Raw genomic sequence first — 25,408 nt, forward strand, 5'->3', positions numbered from 1 at the left:
TTGTCAAAGGATAAAGGCTTTATTTATTAAAATAGTAACTCTTTTTCTCTCTGTGAGGCAGAAGAACACCTGCAGGGTGTGTGTGTTGTGATATGGGGAATGGAGTGCTGGGGTTGCAGCTGATCACAGGTGTCAGCAGCACTGATGAAATTCAGTAACACCAGTGAAATACATGGAATATTTCCCACCGGGGCTCCAAGACTCAGGGGTGAAGGGGTCTCTGCTCCACAGCCCCGTTGGATGCCACCTCCAGGTCCTGCTCCTCTGCATCCCTGGTGAGGTCTACAAACACCTGCAACGGGACACAGTGGAAACAACCTCATCATTGCCATGGACTGGCTGTTTTTGTGCTGGTCACAGGTTATTTCTTCCTTTTCCACAGGCAGTTCCCAACCTGGAGCTCCTGCATCAGCCTACCTGGTGCAAAGTGTTCAGTGACAAGCTGTACTCCTCAAGCTTGAAATTCTGTTTAGCTGCAGAGGGATAGAGAAAGCATCCTTAAAAACCAAATCCATATAAACAATTTTTAAGTGATTTCCTTATTTAACTGATTGTTTCCTTTTACCTGCTTCTAGCTTGGAGAAAGACCTGGACAGAGGCAGTGCATCTGCCACTGGAATCTTGTAGGTGAGCAAGGAAGAAGTCCTGAAAAAGTAATAAAAAAATGAATTCTTCATCTAGTGACTCAGCATCAAATTCTGGGGGGGTCTGTGGGGTAACTGTGCTCCAGGTAAATCCCTGAGCAAGGTCAGTAGCAGGAAAAGAGCATCCCAGCCCAAATCCAGGCTGGTGTGCAGCACATGGACACTGACCTTTCCTGTCGAGCTGCGTGGGGGAAGAGGTTCAGCATTTCGGTGTGGACAGCATCGCTTTGCCCCACGTCTGTCATTTTGAGTTCTAGGTGGTAACTTGAGCCAAACTTACTTTTGAGATCCTCAAGGGAACCGATGTACCTGCAGAGGGGGGAAAACATTGCTCAAACCACCATAACCAGCAAATAAATCAATCGCTGGTGTTGAGGAGTAGCTGTACGTCCTCTTATTCATCAGTTTATACTGTGCTACCTCCTCACAACACTGACTGTTACACACTGGGGAGGATCCAAACCAGTATTTTCCATTAGATTAAGAATTAAAGAAACCAAACACACCCCACAACCGCCCAGACTAAGCCCCCTGCTCCCGGTGCCCACCGGAGCCGGCCGGACACCAGGATGGCCACGCGGTCGCACATCGCCGCCGCCTCTTCCAGGGACTGCGTGCAGAGGATGGCTGCCCTCTCCTTGCTCTTCATGGAGGCCTGAATCATTTTCCTGGGAACAGAGGGATCACAGTCATTTCCCGGGAAGAGCCACAGAAAATCTCCTGGTCTATGTCTCCCTCCCTAGAAACAATTTTTAAAAATTATTAAAAGTGGACAACTATTTAAAAGACTTCAGTTTTCTCGTTTAAAGATGACGTGGACGCCAATGCCATATTGCGATTTGTCATGTCAGCGTCCCCCCAGTGTTACACTGACGGTGTAAAGTGGTGATGGAAAGCTAAAGCAAACCCCAGGGCTGGATGCCTAAAGGGAGAACCACCCACAATTTTTCTCTTGCTCTGAAGAAAACAGAAATTTGTGTCTTTTGTACCAAACACATGGGTTCAGCTGGTGTCTACTGAGATTTTTTGGGAGTGTGTTAATGACCATTATATTACAGGGCTTGCTGCCAGCTGAGTGAGGAGCTCAGCAAGTTCTCCCCATCCCCTGGCATTAGGAAAAAGGGGAAAGACAGATCTACTCCGTCACCATGGCCCAAGAGTTCCTACAACAGGGAGGGTGAGGCCCATCCTGTTCAATCTGTCCAGAGCTCCCATTTCTGCCGAGCCAGGGCTGCTCACCACATGCGGCGCTGCCCTTTGGGGTCCAGGCTCACGGATGGCTCATCCCAAAGCATCACCATCGGGTCTCCCAGGATGCTCAGAGCAAAAGACAGCTGGAATGGGAACAACACGATGTCAGGGCTCCTTTATTTACTTGCAAAACTGGTGCATCTTAATCCCCATGAATTTTTCAAAGCTGAAGCTCTTGATTCCAAAGTACAGGAGGAACAGGGTTTAAAAAACCCCCACTTTAGGTGTTCTCAGTTAACATTTTAATCTCTCAAAATCAGATTTTCCTGAGCCTGCCAAAGATGTGAAAGTGGTTTTCCATCCCATTTACTGGCAGATGTAAGTGGTGGGGCGCGAAGAGATGATTGTAAATCCAATTTGTGGTTAGCACTTATTAAACACACAGTGCAGGAGAGTGGGAAAAGAGAGGGGTGGGTGGGAATCCTGCCAGGCTGGATTCAGAAGGTACTGATGAAAACAAATGATGCCAGGAACCCACTCAGCTGAAGGTTTCCTGTGCACCACGTCCAAGGAAGAGTGAGCAGGGTTTGCTCAAGCAGCAAAGACAAAACCAACACACACCTTTCTGGCTTCTCCAGCAGATAAACTCCTAGCAGGGGTCTTGAAATGCTTCATGAGATCCAAGGCCCTTCCTGTGCTGTGGGGAATGGAAAGGGAAAAGCCTTGAATGACCTCTTGGTGTACAAACTCTGTGGTCAGGGTGCTGAGGAACCAGACACTGACATGTTTGGGTTGATATCCATCACCTTGGGCTACTTGGTGATTTTGCTCCCAGCTTGGATGGTAAATTGAGGAATTTTTGCAGAAATTCAAGGTAGGAAGTGCAGCTAATGAGAGAAATGAGTTATTCATGGAACTGGCCATGAACTGGGGCAAGTTTGAATTTTTTTTTCTGAATTTTCCCAGGTAAGCCTGGGCTACAGTCTTCATTGACAAGTGATTGAGAACAGTATAAAATAGCAGACCTCATCAGGAGAAGCCACCTCTCTAAGGTGAAAGGCACTGAAGGTGCTGACTCTTAACCACACAAGGCAGGTTTGCTAACAGAGAAACCCTTCCCCACACTACAAAATCAGAGTGATTGGGCTGGAAGGTTCCCTGCCTCTGGAGGGAGGGACCACAAAGAGATGAGATTGTTTTGCTTCCTACCAGCTGATGGCAAGAGCAGCATCTTCTTCCCTCATCCCTCTGACAGCAGCAAAGGCCTCCAGGTGCTGCAGCACCGTCAGGTGTGGCCAGAGTGGGTCCTTCTGTGGGCACCAGCCCAGGGCCCCCAGGCATGAGGGGGCTGCATCACGGCCCCTGAGCAGAACCTGCACCAACACACACAGCTCTGTAGTTGTGGGGTGACAGAATCACGGGGTGGTTTGGGTTGGAGGGATCTTAGAGCTCATCCCATCCCACCCCTGCCATGAGCAGGGACACCTTCCACCAGTCCAGGCTGTTCCAAGCCCCGTCCAACTGGACAAGCCAAGCAGTTGTGGGGTCAGTAGCCACTTGTGAGTGGTCACTGTGTGGCTCCATGGGCAGGGTGATCCTGCTCCATCTGCCTTTTCACTTTGGATAATGTTACCAACATCAGACTGTCTTTTCCCAGTTAACACTTTTCTATTTCCAACCTTCAGTCCCAAATCTGTAACAGCAATGGCATTTCCCCTCCCCCAGCACATGCCATTAATCATTCTGCACATAATTAAGTGATGGGTTGTTACTGGCCCAGCACTGCTCACATTCGTTTTCAATTTCCTGGTTTTGCAAGGCTGTTTATGGAGAGTGTTATTTTTGGGTTTTTTTAGATGTCAACTTTTCTTACAGGGCTTGTGACATTTCACAATGGGTTTCCAATGCCAGCTGAAGATCTGCTGTTGCTCAAACTCTTAAATCTGTAACACTGACTTTGCTGAACGCTAGAATTTATGCTTGGCATAAATCAACACTTTCTTCTCAGCTCTGTAAATATCCAGGACACACAAATTGTACATAAACATCCATAAATCCCCTGACTGTAAGGAGATGTTGCTGGTTTGCCTTATCGCATCCTTAACTTTTAAAGGCATCAAGGTCATCTCTGCAGCTGCTCTAAAGGAGCCACCTACCTCCCCAGCAGTCACTGCTACACCTCCAGAAATCGTGTTTATCGTTGTGCTTTTCCCAGCTCCGTTGGGTCCTAACAGACCTAACACTTCTCCTGGAACAAATATGCAACAACTGTTAATAATATTTATTGTTGATATGACTTCTCCCCTGTATTCTACGTAATATCTAAAAGTACAGTGGGACAAAGGGTTGTTTTATTCCCATAAATTAAAACTTGGAATGCAGGAGCCCAGAGCGTCAGGTCTGGTTGCCCACAAGAAAATTCTAATAGAAATACTGTCTCCAAACGAGACTGTCACTTTAGACTTTAGTCATTTATATTATAGGGAGTGCAGCGAAGTACTTGAACCTTTTTTAACACCAAAAGAGAGATTTTTGACGGCAAGTTTCTTCTTTTTCTTAAAGATGGAAGTGGCTGTCCTGACTTCGTATTCCTTGCGCAAACTGTTGACAACAACCAAGTCCTGTGGAGATATGAAGATGGAAATAAAAACTCACCTCCTATCCCACGAGACAGCTGATCTGTTCTTACTATTAAGCAGGACTTTGAAAAAGAGAAAATTTCTAAATTAAAAAGCCATGAAACAGAGGGGGAAAAAAAAGAAGGGAAAACAAGCAGAATGGGAATAAATATAATGGTGCCAGCTAAAGTCCTTGTGGTGCCAGGGTGACCATGGGCTGGACGGTGAGATCACACAGAAGATCTGAGTGCATGAGCCAAGAAAGCAGAGGCAGATGAGAGAATGAAAATGATGGAGAATGAAAAGGGAAACGGTCCAGAGGGCTGGGATTGGATTCACCTCCTCCTGCTGCAGCGAGGCCATCGCGCTCCGCACCCTGTCCCTCTCTGCCTGCACTTCGGGCGGTTCCTCTCCAGGGTGGTCCTTGTTCTGCTGGGTGACCACTCTCCTCGGCTGGATCCTATGAGTGGAGGAGAGATGCTTTCACTGGGAATCACTTCCAGAAAGGTTTGTGTTTATAAGTTTTTTCCCAGTGCAGCGCCAACGAAACACAAAATTTATTTGACCTCGGGGAGCTCACAGACTCAGAGCTGGAAGGGACACACAAGGATCACTGAGCTGTTCCACAGACAGTGTTTGCTCAAATATTTATTCCTGGGGGGAAAACTACACCCCACTGGCATGGCTGAGAAAATAAAGGCCAGTGTTAGCTTTTCCTTCATCTTTAATTATTGACTGGTTCCCTGCTGCACACATGCCAATCATCTGTTCAAGGAGAATTAAAATACACGTGGCAGGCTTGCAAACCAGTTCGGGTATTTAACCCCCACACTTGGTAATGTTTGATAATTAAATACTTTTTACAAGTCTTTTCCCATGTGACTGAGGCGGTTGGTCACTTGTTGTTGGTGACAGATAAGCAGACAGCACTTAGACAACCCCAGCCTGATGAAGATTTAGGGAAAGTCTCCATCCTATTGGGAGCAACACTGACACCTTTGAAAAGGAGTTAAAATCTTTGTGTTTCAATTTGGATCTATAATTTAGCCCCCTGTAGGGAATTTTCCTGAAACCTCAGCTATGAACCTTAAAAAAAAGCTGAAATCACAATTTTTATTCTCTCAAGAACATTGAAAAAACTAAAACTATGAGCTTTATCCACATTTTGAAAAACAATTTTCACACATGATGTTTCTCGCTTCTGCTGTCAAGGTCCTGCCTGGCTGTGCAGCTCTGAGCCCACCCTGCAGACTGGGATAACTGTGGCTCACAAGGAATCCCTGGGACACACCTGAAGATGGGATCAAATCCTGTAATTGCTTCTCCATATCTCATCTCCAAACAGCGCAGGAGGAAAGCAAAAATCACACAGTGGATGTACGGCTAAAAACCAGACATTGATTAGGTTTGCATGGAGACCAGGTAACAACACACTCCATTAATTTAATTATAAAGGGATGCAGGAACCTATCTCATTAATTTCAGCTGTTGAAAAGGTTGAAAAGGGGAAGAAGCTAAATTGATGCTTTGCATACATTTCACTCTGATATGCAGATTATTTGCAAAAGTCTTGCCTTCTTACAGCACTTCTAGCCCAGATAATCCAGCTGCACCCCAACAGACATCCTGTGGGATGGGAGGTCACATCATCCTTTTGTAGAAGCAGCACTGGAATGATCAGTTTATTAATAATATCTCTGCCTTCTACATGAGCTCCACTTAACCCCCTGCCCCATTTTTGCGGCATCCAAGGGCCACACGAGGCACAAGTCCACGATTACTTGGAATTCGCCTCCCCTGCCAACACTTAATGAGAAATTTTGACTACAAAACCCATTCTTTCTTTATGGGGACAGTTTACAAGCCCAGTGCAAGCTCACTGCATCAGAACAGTCATCCCAGCCCAAGCAAGCATCTCCAAACCCCTCCTTACTGTAAAGACAGGCTCATAGATGTGATTCGATGTTTCAAAATCACTGTAATCATTATATATGATGAAATTCTGGAAGAAAGGGAGATCAGTCAATTAGAAAATTCCTTAGCATGGTGTGTCTCGGGGCAGGGTCAAAGCACGTGTGGCAGGTAGGGACATTCAGCTTTTCTTCGGGATGGGATAAAGGAGTTTTGATCTGCCTTTTTTTTCTTTGGTTCTTGCTGCCTCAAGGGGTTGTGGCTTCCTTGGGTACAGGAATTAAGAGGGGCCTCAAATCAGTCAGGTTAGGTCAACCTTTTCTGTCACTGCTTCTCTCTTCCCAGCTCTTTGACCTTCTCCCAGCTCATTTCCTCCCCCCTGGTTTTCCCACTCCACCCCTTTCCCCTCCCATGCCACCCTGGCTGCCAAAATACAGCCACTGTAGCAGCTCTTTGTGACTAAACAAACGAAAAATATCCCAATCAAACAGAGGATTAACAGGTTAAATCTTGGCCTCTTCTCTCACTCCCCAGCCTGGAACTTCTCTTTTCCTGTTTTCTTTTCTCACTCTCTCTTTTTGGCTGGGAATTTGGGAAGTGCCTCTTGCTTTGCCAGTTTGCACTATTAGGATAATTACTGAATTTAGGAGGAGTTGTTTTGCTTACTAGTCCCGAGAACGTGATCCAGCCCATAGGTGGAAACACAGGAAGCAGCATACAGATGTAGTAAAGTGCTTCATGATGGTCACTGTTCATAAAAGCAGTATAATTCACCTGGAATAAAGCAGAAAAACTATTTCCAGTATTACTGTATTGTTGCTAAAAATCCTGGTTATTTGTCAGTGATTCAGGTTGTCTTGCTGAATATTGATATAAATTGAAATTTATTGATGTAAATCTGAAATAAAGCCCCAAGTGGCAAGGTGTGTAAATCAAACATTTCAGAGTGAAGATGCTCCTCACTTACCAAAATGAAAGTTAAAGACCAAATGTAACGATTGCTTCGTCCCATGCGAAATTTGAAGGCCATTAAATAAACAAAGAGGACAAGAGATATTCCATAACCAAAGAGGCAAATGATCTAGAGAGAGAGAGAGCAGTCAGCGACAAGGAGGTGCCTGTGCATATATGAAAACCTGCCCAGAGCAGTCCATTGCAAAGAAACTCTTTAAAGCCAAATCCTGCTGTGAAATGAGGGAAGGGAGTTATTTCCACCCATTTTGCCCAGAGCTCACCAGGGTCAGCACAGCGCTGGCCTCCAAGGGGCAGATGCGGGTGAAGAGCACCAGGATCCCAAACATGAGGCACATCAGGCTCCAGAAGAACGGGATGTCCACCAGAGCCTGCCCACACCAGTAGGCTGAGGGGAAGAGCCCCGCGAGCCGCAGCTGGGAGCGAGCCTGGAGCTGCAAAAGCAACAAAAATGGGAAAAGGGGAAGTCTAAAACATCATTCCTGCTCCTTCTCTATTCCTTTGCTCCTCCCTTCCCTGGCTGAGCCTTCCTCTCCTTTCCGAGCACTTCCAGTTCTTGGTTTGACTATTGTTTAAAACCACGTCATTCCTAAAAGGAGGAAGAAAGATCATTCTGATCTCAAAATCTCTATCAACACCCAAATTATTCTGAGCCCCAGCTGGTTCCCTGGGATGCAGAGAAGTGCACTTTCGGTACTCATCTGACTGATTTTCTTCTACCATCCTACCCAGAAATCATGGAATGATTTGGGTTGGAAGGGACCTTAAAGATCACTCCATTCCACGCCTTGCCATGGGCAGGGACACCTTCCACTATCCCAGGTTGCTCCAAACCCCATCCAGCCTGGCCTTGGACACTTCCAGGGCTGGGACAGCCACAGCTTCTCTGGGAACCTGTGCCAGGGCCTCACCACTGGTGCTCTCCACAGACATTGCATCGCATTCACTCCTTGTGTACGACCACCTGCAGCTCGTGCTCTTTACCTTGTAATCCTCCACGTTGCTCATCGCAAAGAGAGGAGGTAAACCAGCAGCCAAAACCAGCAAGTAGGTGAATAAGCCGAAAAAAATGTAGCGCTTCAGCTCTGGGCTTTCTCCCTGTGGGGAGAAATTCAGAATCATCCACAATCGACAGCTGCCCAGGGAAAATCTGGCTGGCTCGATGCTCATAAGATGGTTGAATATACAAGTGAGCAAGAACACTAATGGTAAGTCAGTTGTGTTTAAGGACAGAAAACAAGGCCAAAAGAACAAAACCAAGACATTTAGCATCCTAGAATTTGCAGAAAGAATTTGGATTACTGTAAATTGTTGAGGATAGAGACCAACTTTTTGTTGCTGAGGAAAGGTCGGGTGTGCAGAGATCACTGTTGTATTCCCACCATATTCATCAGCACGGCCTGGTCGGAAGAGACCTGAAAGCTCATTTCATCCCCCCTGCCACGGGCAGGGACACCTTCCGCTATCCCAGGTGCTCCAAACCCCATTCAGTCCCGCCTTGGACACTGCCAGGGATCCAGGGGCAGCCACAGCTTCTCTGGGCACCCTGTGCCAGGGCCTCCCCACCCTCACAGGGGAGAATTTCCTCCCAATATCCAATCTAAACCAATTTGGCTCACTGGGAAGCCATTCCCCCTTGTCCTGTCACTCCATGCCCTTGTAAACAATCTCCCTCCATCTTTTCTTCAGGGACTGGAAGGCCACAGTTAGGTCACCCTGAAACTTCTCTTTTCCAAGAACAAACCCAATTCTCTCCACACAGCACAAACTTAAATATCTTACAGTATGGAAACCCCACAGAACCTGCAGGAGGAATCATCATTAAACACCCCCAGAAACCAACAGCAGTGGGACCACTGCCCCCAGCCCTTGGAACCTGCTCCCCCAGCCAGCTTTCCAAGCTGTACAATCCTCATCCCTTCAGCTATCCCAGTTAGTTTTGGCCCAGCAAGGCAGGACTCACCGTGTAGAAGAGCTTGCTCCAGACGCGGAAGCGCGCGGTGGAATTGAAGAGCCTCAGGAAGGTGTTGCTGAGGATGTTCATGAGCACAGGGAAGCAGTTGATGGGTTCTGGGCTGCACATGATTGTGAACTGGTGGCTCTGAAGATGTCAAAACAAAATTCCTTCATGTCCCTGAGAGGTGTGAGCAGCACTACTGAAATTATTTATTATGCCAAAAAAATATTCTCCCTTTTCTGGCGTGTTTATTTCTCTCATTTAAATGCTTTTCAGAAAGTCCTGTTGATGTACAGGATGAAAGAAGGAAAACATATCTCTCACCTTGCCTTCCAGGGATATTTTTATAGCTCCATTATAATTTGGAAGGCTAGTGATGTTTTTCTCCAGAGCTATTTCTGGGTTTATGTTTTGAGTCTTCAAAGCAGCAATGAAATCCTCGATTTCTGATCCTGAAATCAAGTCAAGGACAGAAATTAAGAGTCATTAGAGGGGTGTTTATCTTTAAATATAAACAGTTTCATATAAACAAGTTCTTACTTGCAAAGCAGAGGTATGTTAAATACCCCAAATATTGAGATTCTAAGCAAATATATATTTCCTATATTTTTTTCTATTTTAATTAAACTGGCTAAACAAAATATATGCTTCATATTTAGCTTATTTATTGCTTTTTTTTTTAATTTGCAGGGTTCATTACTCTTTTATACATAATCTGGATTTGCTTTTACACATAATCTGGATTTGCTTTTGCTCAAAGGAAAACACCTCCCAGTGTACATTCCTTTATAAATTTGGGGCATTTGCAAGGTTGCTCTGTCAATTATAATAAAATTCACATTGGTGCAGAAAGTGAGTCACCACCACACGTTGTTCCTCACCTGTGTCATTGAAGATGAGGAGGTTTGTAGACCTATTATGAATTTTCTCTTTCATGGGAAGAAAATAGGGGCTAGACGTGATTTCCCAGCTGCTGGAGTTGTGCCACAGATGGAACAGCATTAAAACCATCAGTGGTGGAAGGATAAATGTTCCAAATAACAGCAATCTGGATAAGAAAAACAGACCGTAAGTGAGGCCAGGGGAAATCCACCTTTAAGTAATTGTGTGATTTATGGCGAGATTTAAAACTTAAGCGAGGCAGAGCTCTCCCAGTAAGTTCAGGCCGCCCTTATTTCTGCAGCTTTGAAACATTTTCCACCTAATTCTCTGCTTCCAAATATCTCCAGCAGTATTTAGACCTTCCCTCAGCCTCTCCAGGGCTGCAGGGTAGGTGGGAGTTCCTGTACTTACATGGCCCTGAGAAACTTCCCTTCATGCTTCAGTCTTAGGAGGCGAATTCTCATCACAGCACACACTTGCTGCCTCCAGAGCATCATCCCACTCATGGCCAGGATCCCCCGCTTGGAAAACACCGGGAGGCCCTGATCCCTCTCCTCGAGGTCTCCATCTCCTGCGTGTTCACCATGAGAAATGGCATTACCCACAAAGAGCCTTCAAAGCACACGTTTTAACCCCAAACAATCATCAAGGATCTTCTGCTCTGAACAGAGGGACGCCTTGATTTTTATGTTTTTTTAGACAGGAAAGTAACAAGGGCAGAGAAAAGGAGCCAAAATTTATCCAGAATAGAATTTATATTGGTGACTTCAGACTGGCTGAACCTGGGCTGGTGTGGCAACACATCCAAGATCTTCACTGGCCTTGGGAAATGCCTTCTGCAAACTTTATGCCTTCCCACCTCCTGGCTGGGGCTGCACAACCCTTCAAAGGTAAATACCCATCCAACACCAGCCTTAATTCTTGTGCTTGAAAGCCTTTGGGAAGCCAAGATGGAATCATTTGGGCTTCTCCAAAAAGATATTCCTCACTGAAGACAACTGGGATACAACTGCCACTCTAGGCCTACCAAAATTCACATTTAGCAGAAATTTATTAGATATTCAATTACAAGATATGAGTATATGGAACTCTAAGGATACCATGCTTGCAAAAGGGAGTCAAAGCTTTACCTTCTGGATCAATGGTTTCCTCACCCTGCAGCTTCAGGAAAACATCTTCCAGGGTTGTCCTGGTCACCTCATAATTAACAACCCCCTGCAAGAGGCTGCTCTCGAGGTGGCTCAGAAGATCTGCATGGGAGAAACAGCCAGACTCAGCGCAGGCATCACGGCTGGTGCTGAGCACAAACTCAGCCAATTAAGATTGGATGTTCCAGCATTCACATCATTAATCCCCACAGCCTAAAAGTCATCACAAGTTTATTGTGCTCTTTAGAGGTAAGTAGTGAAAAATTCAGTGTTTTTGGTTTTCATGGGCCATCCTGAAAACAGATGAGGGTCAGTGGATTTTAGTTTGTAGAGATTACTTGGTGGATTTTCTTTTTTCCATCTGCATTATTTAAATTACAATGTGCATTGCAGGCTTTCTGTAAGACTGGTATTTATGCAGCTTCCCAATCCCACACATTATGGACCAAGGAATATAGTTATTCCCTTCACAGTGACTTTGATTTCTGCTTTTCCCACCACTGGGTTTCCCTTTGAAACCCTGGCACAGCGACAGGTTTCTTACCTGGGAAGCTGTCAGTGTTTTCCAGAGGCAGCATAAAACACAGCTCATCCCTCATCTGTCCCTTGAGCACGGCATCAGGGATGTACTGTCTGACCACGGATGACACAAGCTCTGGGTCACACAGGTCATTTACGTGCATCCTGTTTAAAAAACGCCATTGTTATAATGTTAAATAAGAAAAAAAACGGGTGCATCATCAGGTTGGAGTCCAAAGCCAGTGGTGATTCTTCCATAAGGAAACCTCCAAAACAGGGCAGAACTTCAGTGGGAATTTTCAGAGCCATCTGCTGTGGCCCTGTTTTTGCCATGCATGCAAGAGATGGTTGAGGTTAAGAATTATGATTCTGGACAGTGCTGCTAAACCAAGAACTCAGGAATTAAAATCCTAAGAAAAACAACTTTGCATCAAAGCCATTGTACGTCACTCTGGCACCACAGATCACCTCACTCTGGTCCCCTTTCAGCTACAAAGGAGGTTGCAAAGTCATTTTAGCTGCTCACTCAGAGCTTTCAGGACTGGGTTCCAAAGAAAAGCAGCTTGTTGTCCAATGCAGGGAAATTTTGGCAGCCTTAAAAACCTTCTAAAATGAATTGTCAGGATTTCTATTACTGTCAATACAAACTCTACAGAAACACAGATTCTACAAGAAAATACTCACGAGAATGAGAAGCTTTTCACAAAAAGAATGATGACCAAACCAAAAAGTTTTACCTTAAGTGATAGCCAATTCCCCATTTTCTCTTCAAGTAGAGAGATGAGCCAACATTCTGTAATCTCCCACTGGAGAGGAAAGCTTTCCGATCTAAGGAGGAAGGGATACAAAGGATTTAGGGGGATTTACAAGAGTGCAGCAGATTGACCTCACTCTGCTCCTTCTGAACACAGCAAACATTGTAATAATAAATTGAGATGAGTGAAACCAGGCCAGTGCTGAAGGTCCTTTTTTTTTTTAAACCATTGCCTTTCTCCTAAATATCCTGGTTAACTCTTTTAGTTATGCATTCTTGTGGGCTTGTGGAGAATTCCCCACGCAGCACAGGAATAATACAGAAATGGGAAATAAAGTCAAGTGAAATCCAGAAAAATAAACCGAGTTTTACTGACATAGAGACATATCCAGATAACGTGGGAAGTGCTTTATCCTGAAGAAGAGTTTTTTATCCTGAACAAGAGTGATTTATCCTGAAGAGAAGCATGAGCAAAGTCTTGGAGGGACACATCAGCCCAGTTTTTGCCTTTGCCCAGCTCAGGCTGGGTGGTCAATCAGACAAAGCGTGTCCAGCGAGCACAGATTGTGTCCCAGTGGGACCCACCCATGGGCTCTGCCCTGGAAACCCCTCATTTGCAGCCCCCCAGAGTGACAGTCCGGGCTCACCAGCTTGAGCATCAGCCTCCTCCATGGAGTGGGTGGTGAAGAGTGTCACACGCCCGGCGCGGCGCTCTCGCAGCAGGCTCCAGACTTGGTGCCTGGAGCAGGGATCCAGCCCCGCCGTGGGCTCGTCCAAGAGCAACACCTGCAAAGGCCAATGAGATCAGAGCTCCTCAACTCCAAGCTGTGTTTACTTGGCTTAATTCCACGCTTGCATCATGCATTTCATGCTTTTGATGATCTCACTCAGAGGAGAAAATGCATCCTCAAGTATTGGTCATTTTTATTGCTCTTTCTCCTATTGCAGTATTACCACCCTTCTAATTCAAAATATGGGGCTAATTGAACCAGATTCCCCAATCCTTCCAGCAAGTGAATTAATGGGTCAGTAGCCTTGGAATGGCAGGGGACAATCACAACAGTCTCTGTGCCAAGTCAAAACACAAAGCTATGCCCCAAAAGTGTACGCGTTGTGTGTGCATAAACACGACTGGTCCCCACCTGAGGATTCCCTAAAATTGCAATTCCAAGAGACAATTTTCGTTTTTGCCCCCCACTCAGGGCATCAGCACAAACATTCTGAACGTCGGTGAGGTCCAGCATGATGAGAACTTTCTGCACCTTGGGAGCACACGAAGACAAGAGTCAGATTTCCAAAGCACTGGGCACATTTTAATTCCTAAATGGCTACAAACATTACAGGAGAGTATAACTTCAAGATTTCAAACTTACCTACTTTAAATGGCTTTGCTTTGAGACAAATAAGAAAAATCTGAGTTTTAATTAATGACATAAGAAAGAACTGGAAAACTACTTTACCACTCAATTCGGTTTCTTGTCATTCCACAGAAGAAGATGCAGGTGATCATCTTTTATAAATAAAGCACAAAGTGCCCAAGATGACATGGAAGAAAAGTCAGTGGCTGACAAGCACATACCAACCTCCTCATCTACTTCCTTCCACTGAATCCCCTTGATGTGAGCAAAAATTCTCAGGTTTTCCTTCACTGTTAAGGCTTCAAAATGCAAATTAATTTGGGGGCAAATCCCAACCTTTGCCTGCCTTCCTTCCATATTCCACACTTCAGAAGCGTTGTAGTTGTAGATCATTGCAGAACCTGCACAGGGGGATGAATGAAACATTTGACATTAATTATGGCACCATGGATGTTTCTCAAGTGTTAAATTAAAAATTAAAGAAATGAAAACGCAAAATAAGTGGATAGTCCAAAGATTTAATACACCTCAAAAATATTTCAGAACACCAAAAAAAAAAAACTTATTTCCTATAGGTGTGCAGCTCATGGAAAGCACCAGGCCATCCAGATGGACAAATGACCATCTGTGCATGATGCACACAGGAGCGTATCCATAAGGGATCCATTATCCCTGGAGCTCGTGTTGAAGGGGAAATCTGCCCTGACAACAACCCAGCACAAATGACTTAGGGAAAACTTGGAGGTTTTTTGTATATTTCCCCCTTACACTTGAAAAAATGAACAGTTCCTCCTCCTCAGCATCCAGGCCCATGATCTTACCTGCCGAAGGCTTGGAAAATCCGCTGAGCACATTTAACAGAGCAGTTTTCCCAGATCCACTGTGACCCAGCAGTGCAGTGATCTGGCCTTCATAGATATTTAAGGACAAACCTGGAATAAAAATAGGACAACAGTAGGATGGAAGTGTGTGAGAAGTAGACTTGGACCTGTAGCTGTTCCCACAGGTGACAGAAGTGACATTTCTTTAGAAGCTGAGAGGCAAAACCACATCCAAAAGCACAGGTTGGTTCTGCAGGAGTTAGGCCTAAGCTTAGAAGGGAATCATGTCTTGACTGAATTGGAGGAACAAATGTGTTATCTTCAATATCTAAAGAATTTCAACTTCAGTTTTCTACGAAGTTCATAACATTTTATTTTAGTGTGGCTTAAGAAATAGTCCTCAGGAAGAGAAGAGCCCTCAGATTTTCCAACATGTGAGATTTCAAGACTTACTTGAAAGCAGCCAGACTTTGCTACCTCATTTTCTTTCTAAAAAACCACTTTGTCTTCCTGTGGGTTGTTCAGGTTGTGTTTGTTTGTTTTTTTCCACTCAGTATCAACTTTTGAGGCCATATTGATACTTTTAATATTTTAATATTTTTCATTTTTGATATTTTCACTTGGAGTTCTTGTTAAAGGCATTCAACAAATACCCCATGACTTTACTGTGTCAACTATTTGAATTGGCAAGCGCTTGGAGAACACAGCTCAAGGAGGGACAGCAATTTTGGCCATAAAATCCTAAGTTTGCCCAAAATAGTTTACATTTTGAAAGGGAGGTTTGACAGGGGATTTCTAGAGTGGTTCATCACTGCAAAAACACAGCTTTTAAGGAGACCTCTGCTGTTGGAAAAATAATAAACAGTGATTTTCCTGGCGGGAACAGGGAGATAAGGACCTGGTAGAAATTTGCCAGTAATTTACCCCAACAGAAATAACCATTGCACAATGCAATTGAACAGGCCCAGAGGCAGAATTCAGTACAGCCAACAGCACGTTTCAAAACACTTTGGGCTCTTATCTAGTGAAAAACGAATAAAAGAATTACAAAGCCTCTCCTTACCCTTTAAAGCTTCAGTGCTCTTGTTGTTCTTCTTGTATATTTTTTTAATATTGTTTAGTCTAAAGAAAAGCAAGCAAGCCATTACTTTTAGAATCAAAATTTGGGGCTGTTTCCTCTGCCTCAAAACAACCTTTGAAAACTATTGGGAGAATATTTCCCAACCTCCTCCTCAAACTGGTCCTGTAACAGGAATCACTTGATGTAATTCATTTCTGGTGCCTTTAAAGCAGGATTAGGTCCTGTACTTTTCTAAAAGCTGTTAAAAGGTTTCAAAGCCAAACTCGAGGAACACTTAAGAATGAAGCAGGAGGCTCGAGGGAACGAGATACCCTGTGGTTATTTAATTTAGAGTGATGACCTAGCTATTATTTTGGCAGATTTTGGTTTGCTTTCTGGTAATAACCAGCAGGCAGCACCAGCCACGAGCCCACCCAGCCCTGTGAGGATGGACAGAGCAGCATTTTATGCAGCACACTCTGCTTAAAGATGATGGGGAAAGGGAACAGACTCAATGCTGAGAGGAAAGTGCAGGGCAGGGAGTTGGAGGATGCCCCACAACCAATAAATGTTCAAATCCAGCTCTGGTGTGGGATGAAACTGAACAACCCCTCCCTTTCACATATTTGCATTCATCTTATCTATAATGCCAGCTGACAGCCTCACACTCACCAGTGCAGCGTGGCTGTGCTCTCTAGAGCCAAACAACCCATGCAGAGCTCTATTTTCCATGCCAAAGGAGTTCCTTACCTGATGGCTTCCTTCCCATCAAAGCCCAGTGGCATTGGCTCGGTGTCACTGGCCAGAACCGGGTCATGGCTGCTGCCAGCTCTCACCCCCACGTACCCACTGCTGCGCTTGAGCCAGTACGAGGGTCTCAGGAAGAAGGCAGGAGGATGTGGGACCCCGTACTTGCCTGAATCAGAGACAGAGAAGGTGAAATATCAACCCCAAAACTTCCATCTGTCAACTCTGACAAATGCCCAGCCCAGGAGCGCTTCCCCGGTAGCTGCAGAGCGTGAACTTCAGCAGAGTGAAAGAATTGATAAATTCTGCAGTTTAAGTTGTCCATATCTGTAAAAGCAGGTGGGGCATAATCCATTTACAACCTCTTTGGTTCCAAAATATCAGATCAAGTCCTACAACATCCTTCCAACCCCCGTGGCCAGGGCTGTTGGAGCAGGATCTCAGTGCCTTACTGCAGGGTTACAGTTTTCTCTCCTCCCACCACCCCTTTGGTAACTTTTCCCCTAAAAAGCAGAGAATTGTAGAAAAAAAGCAAGGAAGTTTGCATTTTGCCCCTCACATTTTCACTCACCAGGCAAAACCTTATCAAAGTAGATGGCCAGCAGGAAATACAAGACACTGTCAAAGCTCAGGATGAGGTACAGGTTATAGAAAGGGTACAACTCTGGGCTAAATGCTGGTCCATATTTTTCTAGTTTTACCATCTAGGGGAGGGGAAAAAAAAAAAGCACAATTCAGATGCAACATTTCCTTCAGGCAGAAACACTTCACTGCTGTGTCATCACAGCCATTTTCACTAAAAACCCAATTCACTCGTGATCACGACACTGTTTCTAAGGAGGCAAAGGGTTTGTGATGACCACAAGCCCTGGAAATGCTTCAGTAAGCTGAATTTCAAATCAAGCAGAAGTTACAGAGAGCTGCACGTGCTGTTTGCAAAGGCAGCACTTCCAGCCCTCCCAGTTCCTGCAGCTCTTGGTACCGCGTTCACCGCTGCCATCCTTTCAGAGAGATTTAAATTTGTTGCAGCAAAATTCCTGATGCAGCTGAGTGTCCAACCATCTTTGCCACGAATTAGCACAGATTTTTGGAGCCAAGTTTTCTTTTTAAAAGCATCTAAAGTGGAGGGGGGCGACTGGGTTGTTCTGGCAATGCAAATTTTGGGTTTTGCTGTTCTCTGGCAGAATTTTGGGGGCTGAGCTTTTGTGATGAGCACTGGTTTTATTTTGGACATACCGTTGAAAGACCAGCTGCGAAGGCAAAAGGACTGAAGAGGTTTAAAATCCATTCCAAAGCCCGTGGCAGTTTTTCAAACAATGTCAAAAAGCCCAGTGACCCAACGAGGATGTGAAGGAGAAATCCCACAAAACTGGAAATATTTGGCTGCTTTAGCAACGAGCTGAGCAGGAAAGTGAAGTGAATCTGCAGCAGAGAAAACCAATAGTTAGCAGGATGCATTTCTGCTGCAATTAAAAAAAACCAACATGAAAATAGGAACAAAATTAGAGATCCAGCTGAGTTTCAGTTGTTCCCTACAGATGTTTTGTTTAGCAGACAGCTCTGAGATTTAGGGCAGTTTTATAGGGACAGACAAATCACTCCCAGCCTCATTTTAGCACCTCTCTTTCCTCTGATTTTGAGTCAGAATCTCACAAAATGTAATGGGATTGATATAATAGCCTACAAACAATAACAATAAATCACAGCAATGTATTTTTGTTACTTTCTCATATAACACCAGCCCTAGAAAACTCTGCAGTCTTTCAGCTATTTTAATTAGGAGACAGGAAAAAAAAGGGTGCATCATATAAGAATACAAAAGCAGACTTACAGATGCCGTGCCATAAAAGAAATAAAAAAAATACACTTCCAAAAAGCTGTTGTGATCCAAAACTTCGCTCAGGGTGACCCAGGTCAGCAGACTGGCTGTGATGGAGACGTACACAGTGTACAGCAAGCTCCAGGATAACCTACACAGGAAGGCACAGTTATTTTTGTTCCTGAGCATGACAACACTTGCCTTGACATTGCCAATACAAGACAAATTGTTTTTAATTCAAATATTTTGTAATTCTATCCATTTACAATTTCCAGACTGGACTGCAAATACCAGAGAGTCACATGAAGGGTCGGGTTGGAAGGGACACAGAGGGTCAACATCTCTGCTCAGAAAGAGTCATCCCAGAGCACGTGGCACAGAAATGTGTCCAGATGGGTCTGGAGTATCTCCAGTGAGGGACACTCCACACCCTCTCTGGGCAGCCTGTTCAGTGCTTGGTTACTGCTCAGGAAAGAAGTTCTTCCACAAGCTCAGGTCTTGCATGTGCCCAGATCTCTGCAGATGCAGCGATGGCAGCAAAGGGACACAGAGAATCTGCAGCCAGGACCTTTTATCCACGTGTTCTTCTGAACCATCTGAAATATTCATGCCCAGATGGATTAGGAAGCCTGTTTGGATAGACCCTGTGTCCCTCCTCTGCTTCATCATTTAGGGGTTTCTCCAGAATTTGCTGTGCCTTCACTTTTTCTGCGTGCATCCACAAGGCAAACAACCCCTCCACAGCCAGAACCCTGCTACACACACCCCTGCTCCACGAGGAGGGCTCCTCCTCCTTTTTGGTGGGAGAAGAGCAACAAAACAACTACAAAAAACCTGTCTCAGAGCAACAGGCTTGGAAATAGAGGTCCCCCAGCAAAGAGAACCCCAGAATGGTTCCTCAAAGATCCCCTAATTCCAGCCCCTGCCATGGGCAGGGCCACCTTCCAGCAGGCCAGGTTGCTCCATACAGTTGATAAAATAATCCCTGTAATTACAGATTAATTTCTGAGATTTACCAGTAGGCAATATCCTGCAGACCCATTGCTCTCATCAGTATCTTCAGCTTCTTCTTCTCCTTGAGAACTTTCACTGATAAAAAGTGCATGTACGGGCAGTAGCTCAATATGGCACAGATGATGAACCAAAGGTAATCCAGTTTAAACAGAGGTTTCATCATGGGGGTTTTCAGATGAACTCCAGTGATTGACTTCATTTCTTTCCAGACAGAGTGGTTGGTTTTCATCTAAAGAAAAGAAATCAGTCATTAATGTCATTTTTGCGGTGAAACAGTCAACATCAGACCAGACAGGGGGTTATAAGCATTAAAATGATGAGTTTGTCAGTAATAAGGTTATGTTTATAAGCAAATAACCAGGATTTAGTATCTTTTTGTACTGACTTGCAATAAACACTATTAAATCCTTGTTCCATTCACTGCCTCAAGCCATGAGAATGATCTGTCATTCTTTTAAAGTTTGAATTACACTAAGTATTTAAGAAGTTAACGATCACAAAAAATCAGAGTATCACAGAATCCCAGAATGCTTTGGGTTGGAAGGGACCCTAAAGATCCCCTTGTTCCACCCCTGCCGTGGGCAGGGACCCCTTCCACTATCCCAAGTTGCTCCAAGCCCCGTCCAGCCTGGCCTTGGACACTTTTAGGGATGGAAACATCAACTGGCTTGGTGGTTTTCTTGGTTTTTGTCTGACTGTTTGGTTTTTAGGTTCACACAGAACTCTGGAAAGAATAGCAAATGTATTTTCCATCACGAGCACACTTACTTCTATGACTGCTGCATCAATGCTGGACTGCACAGAGAGGAACCCCCCATACCAGTACAGAGGAACTTTGCAGTGACTTGCTGAAAAATCCCAGCAGGTTTCTGTTGGGGAAACAAATTTTTAAAAAGAATTAATCAATATTAATGAATACCTTTCCATATATTTGTGCATATAAGTACTTGTGCATAACACGTGGGGTTGCAAATGTGTTTTACCCAAGTGTCAGGAAATCAAGATTGGGTTTTACTCAGCCTTTTACCTTTTAATGCGTTAAATCTCTGGCCATGCACTGTATGTTAGAGGGACATTAATGCACACACAGTTCTCCTTTCCAGGCATGATTTGATGTGTTATAAGGTATGAAAGGGAGAGGGACAAAAAGGATGATCTTCAAGCTCCCTTCCAACCCAAACCATTCTGGGATTCTCTGATTCTCTGACTGTACATGACATTTATGTTCTTCAAGCTTTTTTCTCTGATTTTTTTTTCCTTTTACAGACATGAACCCTCAAATGTTAACTCCTGTCTTTCTTGAGCCATTTGGCACATGCAGCCTCCATCCCTTTGGGGCGGCACAGCAGCACAGAAATCCAGCTAAACAGTTTTTAAAGCAAAATCAAAGCCTGTGGTTTCATTTATTTTGTTACCGATGTGCTCAAAGCCTTCATTGGGAAACACCGCTCTGCCCATTTGAAATCTGAGAGTGTAGGAGAAGTCATCCTTAAAAACCACACCAATAGTTTCATCCTCCAAAATTCCTTTTTCTTCCATTTTTTTCTCATTTTCCATCTCTTCTATTATTAAACCTGCCATTAGAATAGATAAATAATATTTAAAAAAAAGAAAAGAATAACACCAGCACAGCTCTGATTATTCTCTGAAACTCTGATTATTCAGGCAACAATGAAAATGGACATCACCACCATTTGTTCCCTCAAAAACCATGTGGGACAAATGCTCTTGTCCCTCCCCACCACTTGGGTGGGTCAGGGCCACTTCAGACACTGCAGCTGGAACATGGATTTAAGAGCATTTACCCCTCAGTGCGGAGCTGGAAGCCACTTTGGCCATTATTCTCCTGGTGGTGTTGGTTGCAGGGGTGTACATCAGTGTCACCCCCGTGGCGTTGAAGGCCGGCTCGTCCAGGCGCCCCAGGAATTTGTAGGGGAACTCCTGGGTGGGGTAGTACATGATCAGACCTGCTGAGTCCCTCAGGATGTAGAGGAAAACCAGCGATGCCACCCATTCCTGGAGGGAAGGAAGGAAATGCAGAGGTGAAGGGCAGCCCAGGGAATTGCTGTTGTGGGGAGGCTCCTCCAGGACCCTTCTAACCCTGCTCCGACCCCACTGCCCAGTCCAGCTCCTCCGGCCTTTTCCCTGGGCATGAGGGAGAGCTGTCCCACAGGTGTGATGGTTTTAGAATCTGAGGAAGGTTTCAGATGGAAAACATGTTTTCTCAGTCCCGGAGCCAGCGAGGTCTGTGGATAATTTGACACTGCAGCCATGAATTGGACATTGTGTTCCTCTGGACAGGGCAGGATCAACAACCAAAAGCAAGCAGCCAGCTTTGTCACGAGGCACATTTGTAGTGTCACAGGAAGAAGGAACTGCTGACATTTCCCAGGGAACCACAGCTGAGCCTTCTCATATCCCCTCACACAAAAACAATGCAGCGTGAAAATACTTTGTAGTGGAAATCCTGATTTCCCTTTGGAAGGACTGACACTTGCCTGAAAACTTTTGGCCTTCATCCTCCACACCAGAAGAAGATTTTTCCACAGGAGAGCACAGGTTTGCTGAAATATTTGCGAGGCTTTCTTGGATACTGCCTGCATTTTTCCGGCTAAGATGAGAAAGAAAATGATATCATTTAGAACAAAACAGGTCACTGGGAGCTCATATACTTACCTGGGTAAATATCACTTCAGGGGAAGCCAATAATATGCCAAAGGAGGAGAACTTGTCTCCTCAACTTTGGACAACTAAGATTCAAAGGAAATAGTCCAAGATCATGCAAGGGAACAGAGAGCTGGGTTGGACTCAGCTGCCTCTCCCACGTGCACAGATTCATCCTTCCTCATCCAGATTCATCCCTCCTCACCCAGGTTCATCCTTCCTCAACCCGAAGAGGCTTTTTGGAATGAGACAACTGCTCCCGTTCCACACTTCACTGCAGAAAGTGAATTTATGCCTTGCCTCAGACACGTGGTTTGTTGGCAAACCACCACTCACGTGCTCTGGGTTCTGAACCAGACCCTGAATCACGTTACAAACACTGAGGAGGTGCTGAAAACAGCCTAAAATAGAGGCTGCCACTGCCTGCCTTCGCCAGGCTGGTAAGAGACCAGTTTGCTCTGTTTTCACCTAAATATTAAGGAACTTCAGTGCAGTTAGAGCAGGGCAGCGTTAGAACACCCATGTGCTCCTTAATACCCTCCCAAACACTGAGCAAGGAGTATTTCTTTGAGATATTCATTTCAGCTCCAGATTTAATCACGTGGCCAAGCAGCAGGAACAGGAGCAAGTTCAGAGCCATGGGTCTCACCCCCTGCCCAGGGGAGCAGGGCAAGGAACCTCCCAACATGTTTTTGTGGTTTAATCCTCCAAAATGGCTGAAACCTAAAATCAAAGCAACCTCAGAGTGCTCCATTCCCCTTGGACATCGCTTCTTGATTTCACGGATTGGGCAGCTGGAGTTAATAAAGGGTTCCACTACTCTGTTCCCTTCAGAACTTGTTTTTCGGAAGAATTAAATATTTGTGTACTGCAGGGGCAAGGGATTCAGGATCCCTGTTTACCTTCTGAGTGTTATCCCAGGGCTTATTTTATCTTATCTCCTGCTGCTCTGCTTTCCCTGCCTGCAGCTTCCTCCCATGCTTCCCCACTGCTCCCTGCACTGAAGGTTAAAGGTAAATAGGAAGGGATTTCTAGGAAGTGTTCCTTTGGTTTATTTGCCCAGGTCTGGATTTCAGTTGTGAACTGAAAGCAGCAGCTCAGCCCAGGATGTTTGGGCAGTAAACAAAGGGTGGTGATATTTGGATAACAAGGAAAATATGATGGTCTTTAAAAGATGCACTGAATTTCTACAGTCACAACAAGCACTTAATTTTAAAAATGATGGAGCAAATCTAAAACTTTTAGAAAATTCTAAGTTTGTACCAGTTTGAATTGACTTTTTGCCTGAGGAGCAAGAAGCAAATACCATTGGGAGCCAAATCTAAAGCCAGGAATTCAAACAGGTGATGCTGCCTACAAATGCTGTAGAATTTAACTTTCAACCAGATACCTAATAAATATTAGCTATTATTAACTTCAAATTAGGCATCTAATTAATCTATTCGATAATTATCAAAAAGGTAAAAAACATAAGCAAGACAGAATCCTCTGCAAGGCCTGAGGCTCAAAACTTCAGATTCAGAAGGCAAAATAAACACATCAGAAACTGATCTGGAGGCAACGATGTTTGGGAAACTTTAATCCAGTAAAGAGCATCACTTGTAAAGCTGGATGTCTCCTGGGGCTCATTAAATGCATCCAAACTTCCTGCTCTCCAGGAACACACTGCCAACGTGTTGCAAGAACTTTTGCTGGATCCTGTGTGCAGCTCTGCTCTACCAGAAGTTATCCCGGCAAGGCACATCCCATGTAATCCCTTTATTTACTATCTCGGGGAATTCCTCTTTGGCACCTTTTCAGATTATTTTCCTCTATAAATTGAACTTACTGAGGTCTGTTTGAAGATGTCCTGCTCATTGCAGGGCGGTTGGACTGGATGAGTTTTAAAGGTCCCTTCCAACCCGAAGTATTTGAGGAGTTTCTGATTTTAGTTCCTATAATCAAGCTGCTCTTCAGGAGCCTCTCAATGCTGGGTTCAAAGGGAGGAATCCACGCTGCATCTCACACTTCCCAGAGGGTCCACTGCCTTTCCCAGAGCCAAGGATTAAGCCCTGCTTGTGGAGAGTGCAGAGGAGCTCTTTCCACCCTCTCCTGTTTGCCAGTTCCTGCAGGTTTTTGTGCTTGCATCTGATAAATCTAAAAGAGATTTGCACTGACTCCACTCCAACACACAAACTTTCAAACAGGTTGTTTTTTCCTACTCTCAACTTGAAAATAACAACTCTAAGCCTACCCTTCATCAAAGCTCAGCACTTCAGCTCACACAGAGAAGTGAAATTTGGGGGTTTTGCATTTTTAGGTGCCTTTAGTGACAGCAAGGCAGGAGGAGGAGAGCAGAGGGAGGGATCATCACCCAGTGCTCAACCTGCAGCTCTTCACCTACAGCCAAAGCCCATCCACGAGGAGAGCCAAAATCCATACACACCCAGAAAAGCTGAGTATTTTTGCTCCTTTGCCTCTAAAATATTTTGATGTGAACTTGTAGTCCACCAGAGAACAGAGCTGGAAGGTGCAACTTTTATGCATTCATCATCATAAAGCATTAATTAGGAAAAATCAATCATCAAACTCAACCCCTGCATGAAACTGCCCCGGGGAGAATTTTTCCATCTCTGCTTCTAAACTAGTTTTCCCTTTAAAAAAGGAGAAATATCTAGCTCCTTACCTGATGGTGTGTTTTCCATTGGGACAAGGTTTCCTCCAGCTCCGAGGTGTCCGGGCTCCTGTCCCTTTTGAGCCCCGGGGACGCTCAGCTGCTTGGCCCACCCCGGTGGCCATGCCCCTGTCCAGCCTGACGTCACTGCCCGGGCAAACCCTCCCAAAGCTTCTGGAGCGATGACCCAACGCTGGAACAACACCTACAACCAGCTGGCCCGGGGCCTGGGGATGTTTACACCACGGTTTGGAGGATTTAACTCAACCCTTGCAGAGGTTCCCACCAGGCAGCAGAGTTGGGGTGGCCTGGGAGGGGGAAACCTTCACTCCTGAGAGGTGGCAAAGCCACCTTGTCCCTGTCACAGCTTCTCCAGAGGGAAAACTCTGCTGCCTTGTCCCCATCGTGCCCAGAGCCTGACTCAGCAAATGCTCCTTCCTCTGCTGAGACAAATCCTGCATCCCAGGACCAACGGGATTTTAGTTCCTCCTTCTCCTTTCCCCATTGCTTTGAGCGGGTTTTTTTCCCAATTTCCACTCCTTTTAATTGCTTTTCCAGCAGCTGCCACACAGCTGGAAGCAGGATGGAGCATGTTGGGCTTTTAAAAACAAAACATCTTTCCAGTGGATCTGCAGTCAAAACAGGGAGGCGAGGAAATCAGACAAGCCAGGGAGTC

The 25,408-nt window shown here is 45.0% G+C and overlaps 1 protein-coding gene across 2 annotated transcripts; it reads right to left on the reverse strand.

Annotated features, from left to right (window-relative positions):
- LOC104696000 (ATP-binding cassette sub-family A member 9-like) lies at window positions 1-24,975 on the reverse strand. Of its 2 annotated transcripts, none has more exons than XM_010410065.4 (39): window positions 24,745-24,975; window positions 21,914-22,026; window positions 21,221-21,431; window positions 20,831-20,989; window positions 20,184-20,284; window positions 19,418-19,644; window positions 18,414-18,552; window positions 17,819-18,004; window positions 17,154-17,286; window positions 16,586-16,751; window positions 15,839-15,897; window positions 14,776-14,886; window positions 14,180-14,355; window positions 13,739-13,858; window positions 13,244-13,382; window positions 12,580-12,670; window positions 11,868-12,007; window positions 11,306-11,425; window positions 10,587-10,746; window positions 10,175-10,341; window positions 9,618-9,745; window positions 9,300-9,437; window positions 8,321-8,434; window positions 7,600-7,770; window positions 7,332-7,445; window positions 7,031-7,138; window positions 6,387-6,455; window positions 5,745-5,836; window positions 4,793-4,913; window positions 4,342-4,456; window positions 3,992-4,083; window positions 3,045-3,208; window positions 2,457-2,532; window positions 1,884-1,978; window positions 1,193-1,312; window positions 813-953; window positions 566-645; window positions 418-473; window positions 1-292 (listed from the first exon to the last, which is right to left on the reverse strand). In XM_010410065.4, the coding sequence occupies exons 1-39, from the start codon at window positions 24,761-24,763 to the stop codon at window positions 203-205; spliced, it is 4,821 nt and encodes a 1,606-aa protein (XP_010408367.4). In that variant the 5' UTR covers window positions 24,764-24,975; the 3' UTR covers window positions 1-202. The 2 variants fall into 2 exon arrangements, with proteins under 2 accessions (XP_010408367.4, XP_019147857.3); XM_019292312.3 differs by lacking the exon at window positions 24,745-24,975 and adding an exon at window positions 22,285-22,371.
- Window positions 24,976-25,408: the final 433 nt, after the last annotated feature.

Source organism: Corvus cornix, chromosome 18 (assembly GCF_000738735.6).
Source record: "Corvus cornix cornix isolate S_Up_H32 chromosome 18, ASM73873v5, whole genome shotgun sequence".
NCBI classification, from domain to species: domain Eukaryota; kingdom Metazoa; phylum Chordata; class Aves; order Passeriformes; family Corvidae; genus Corvus; species Corvus cornix.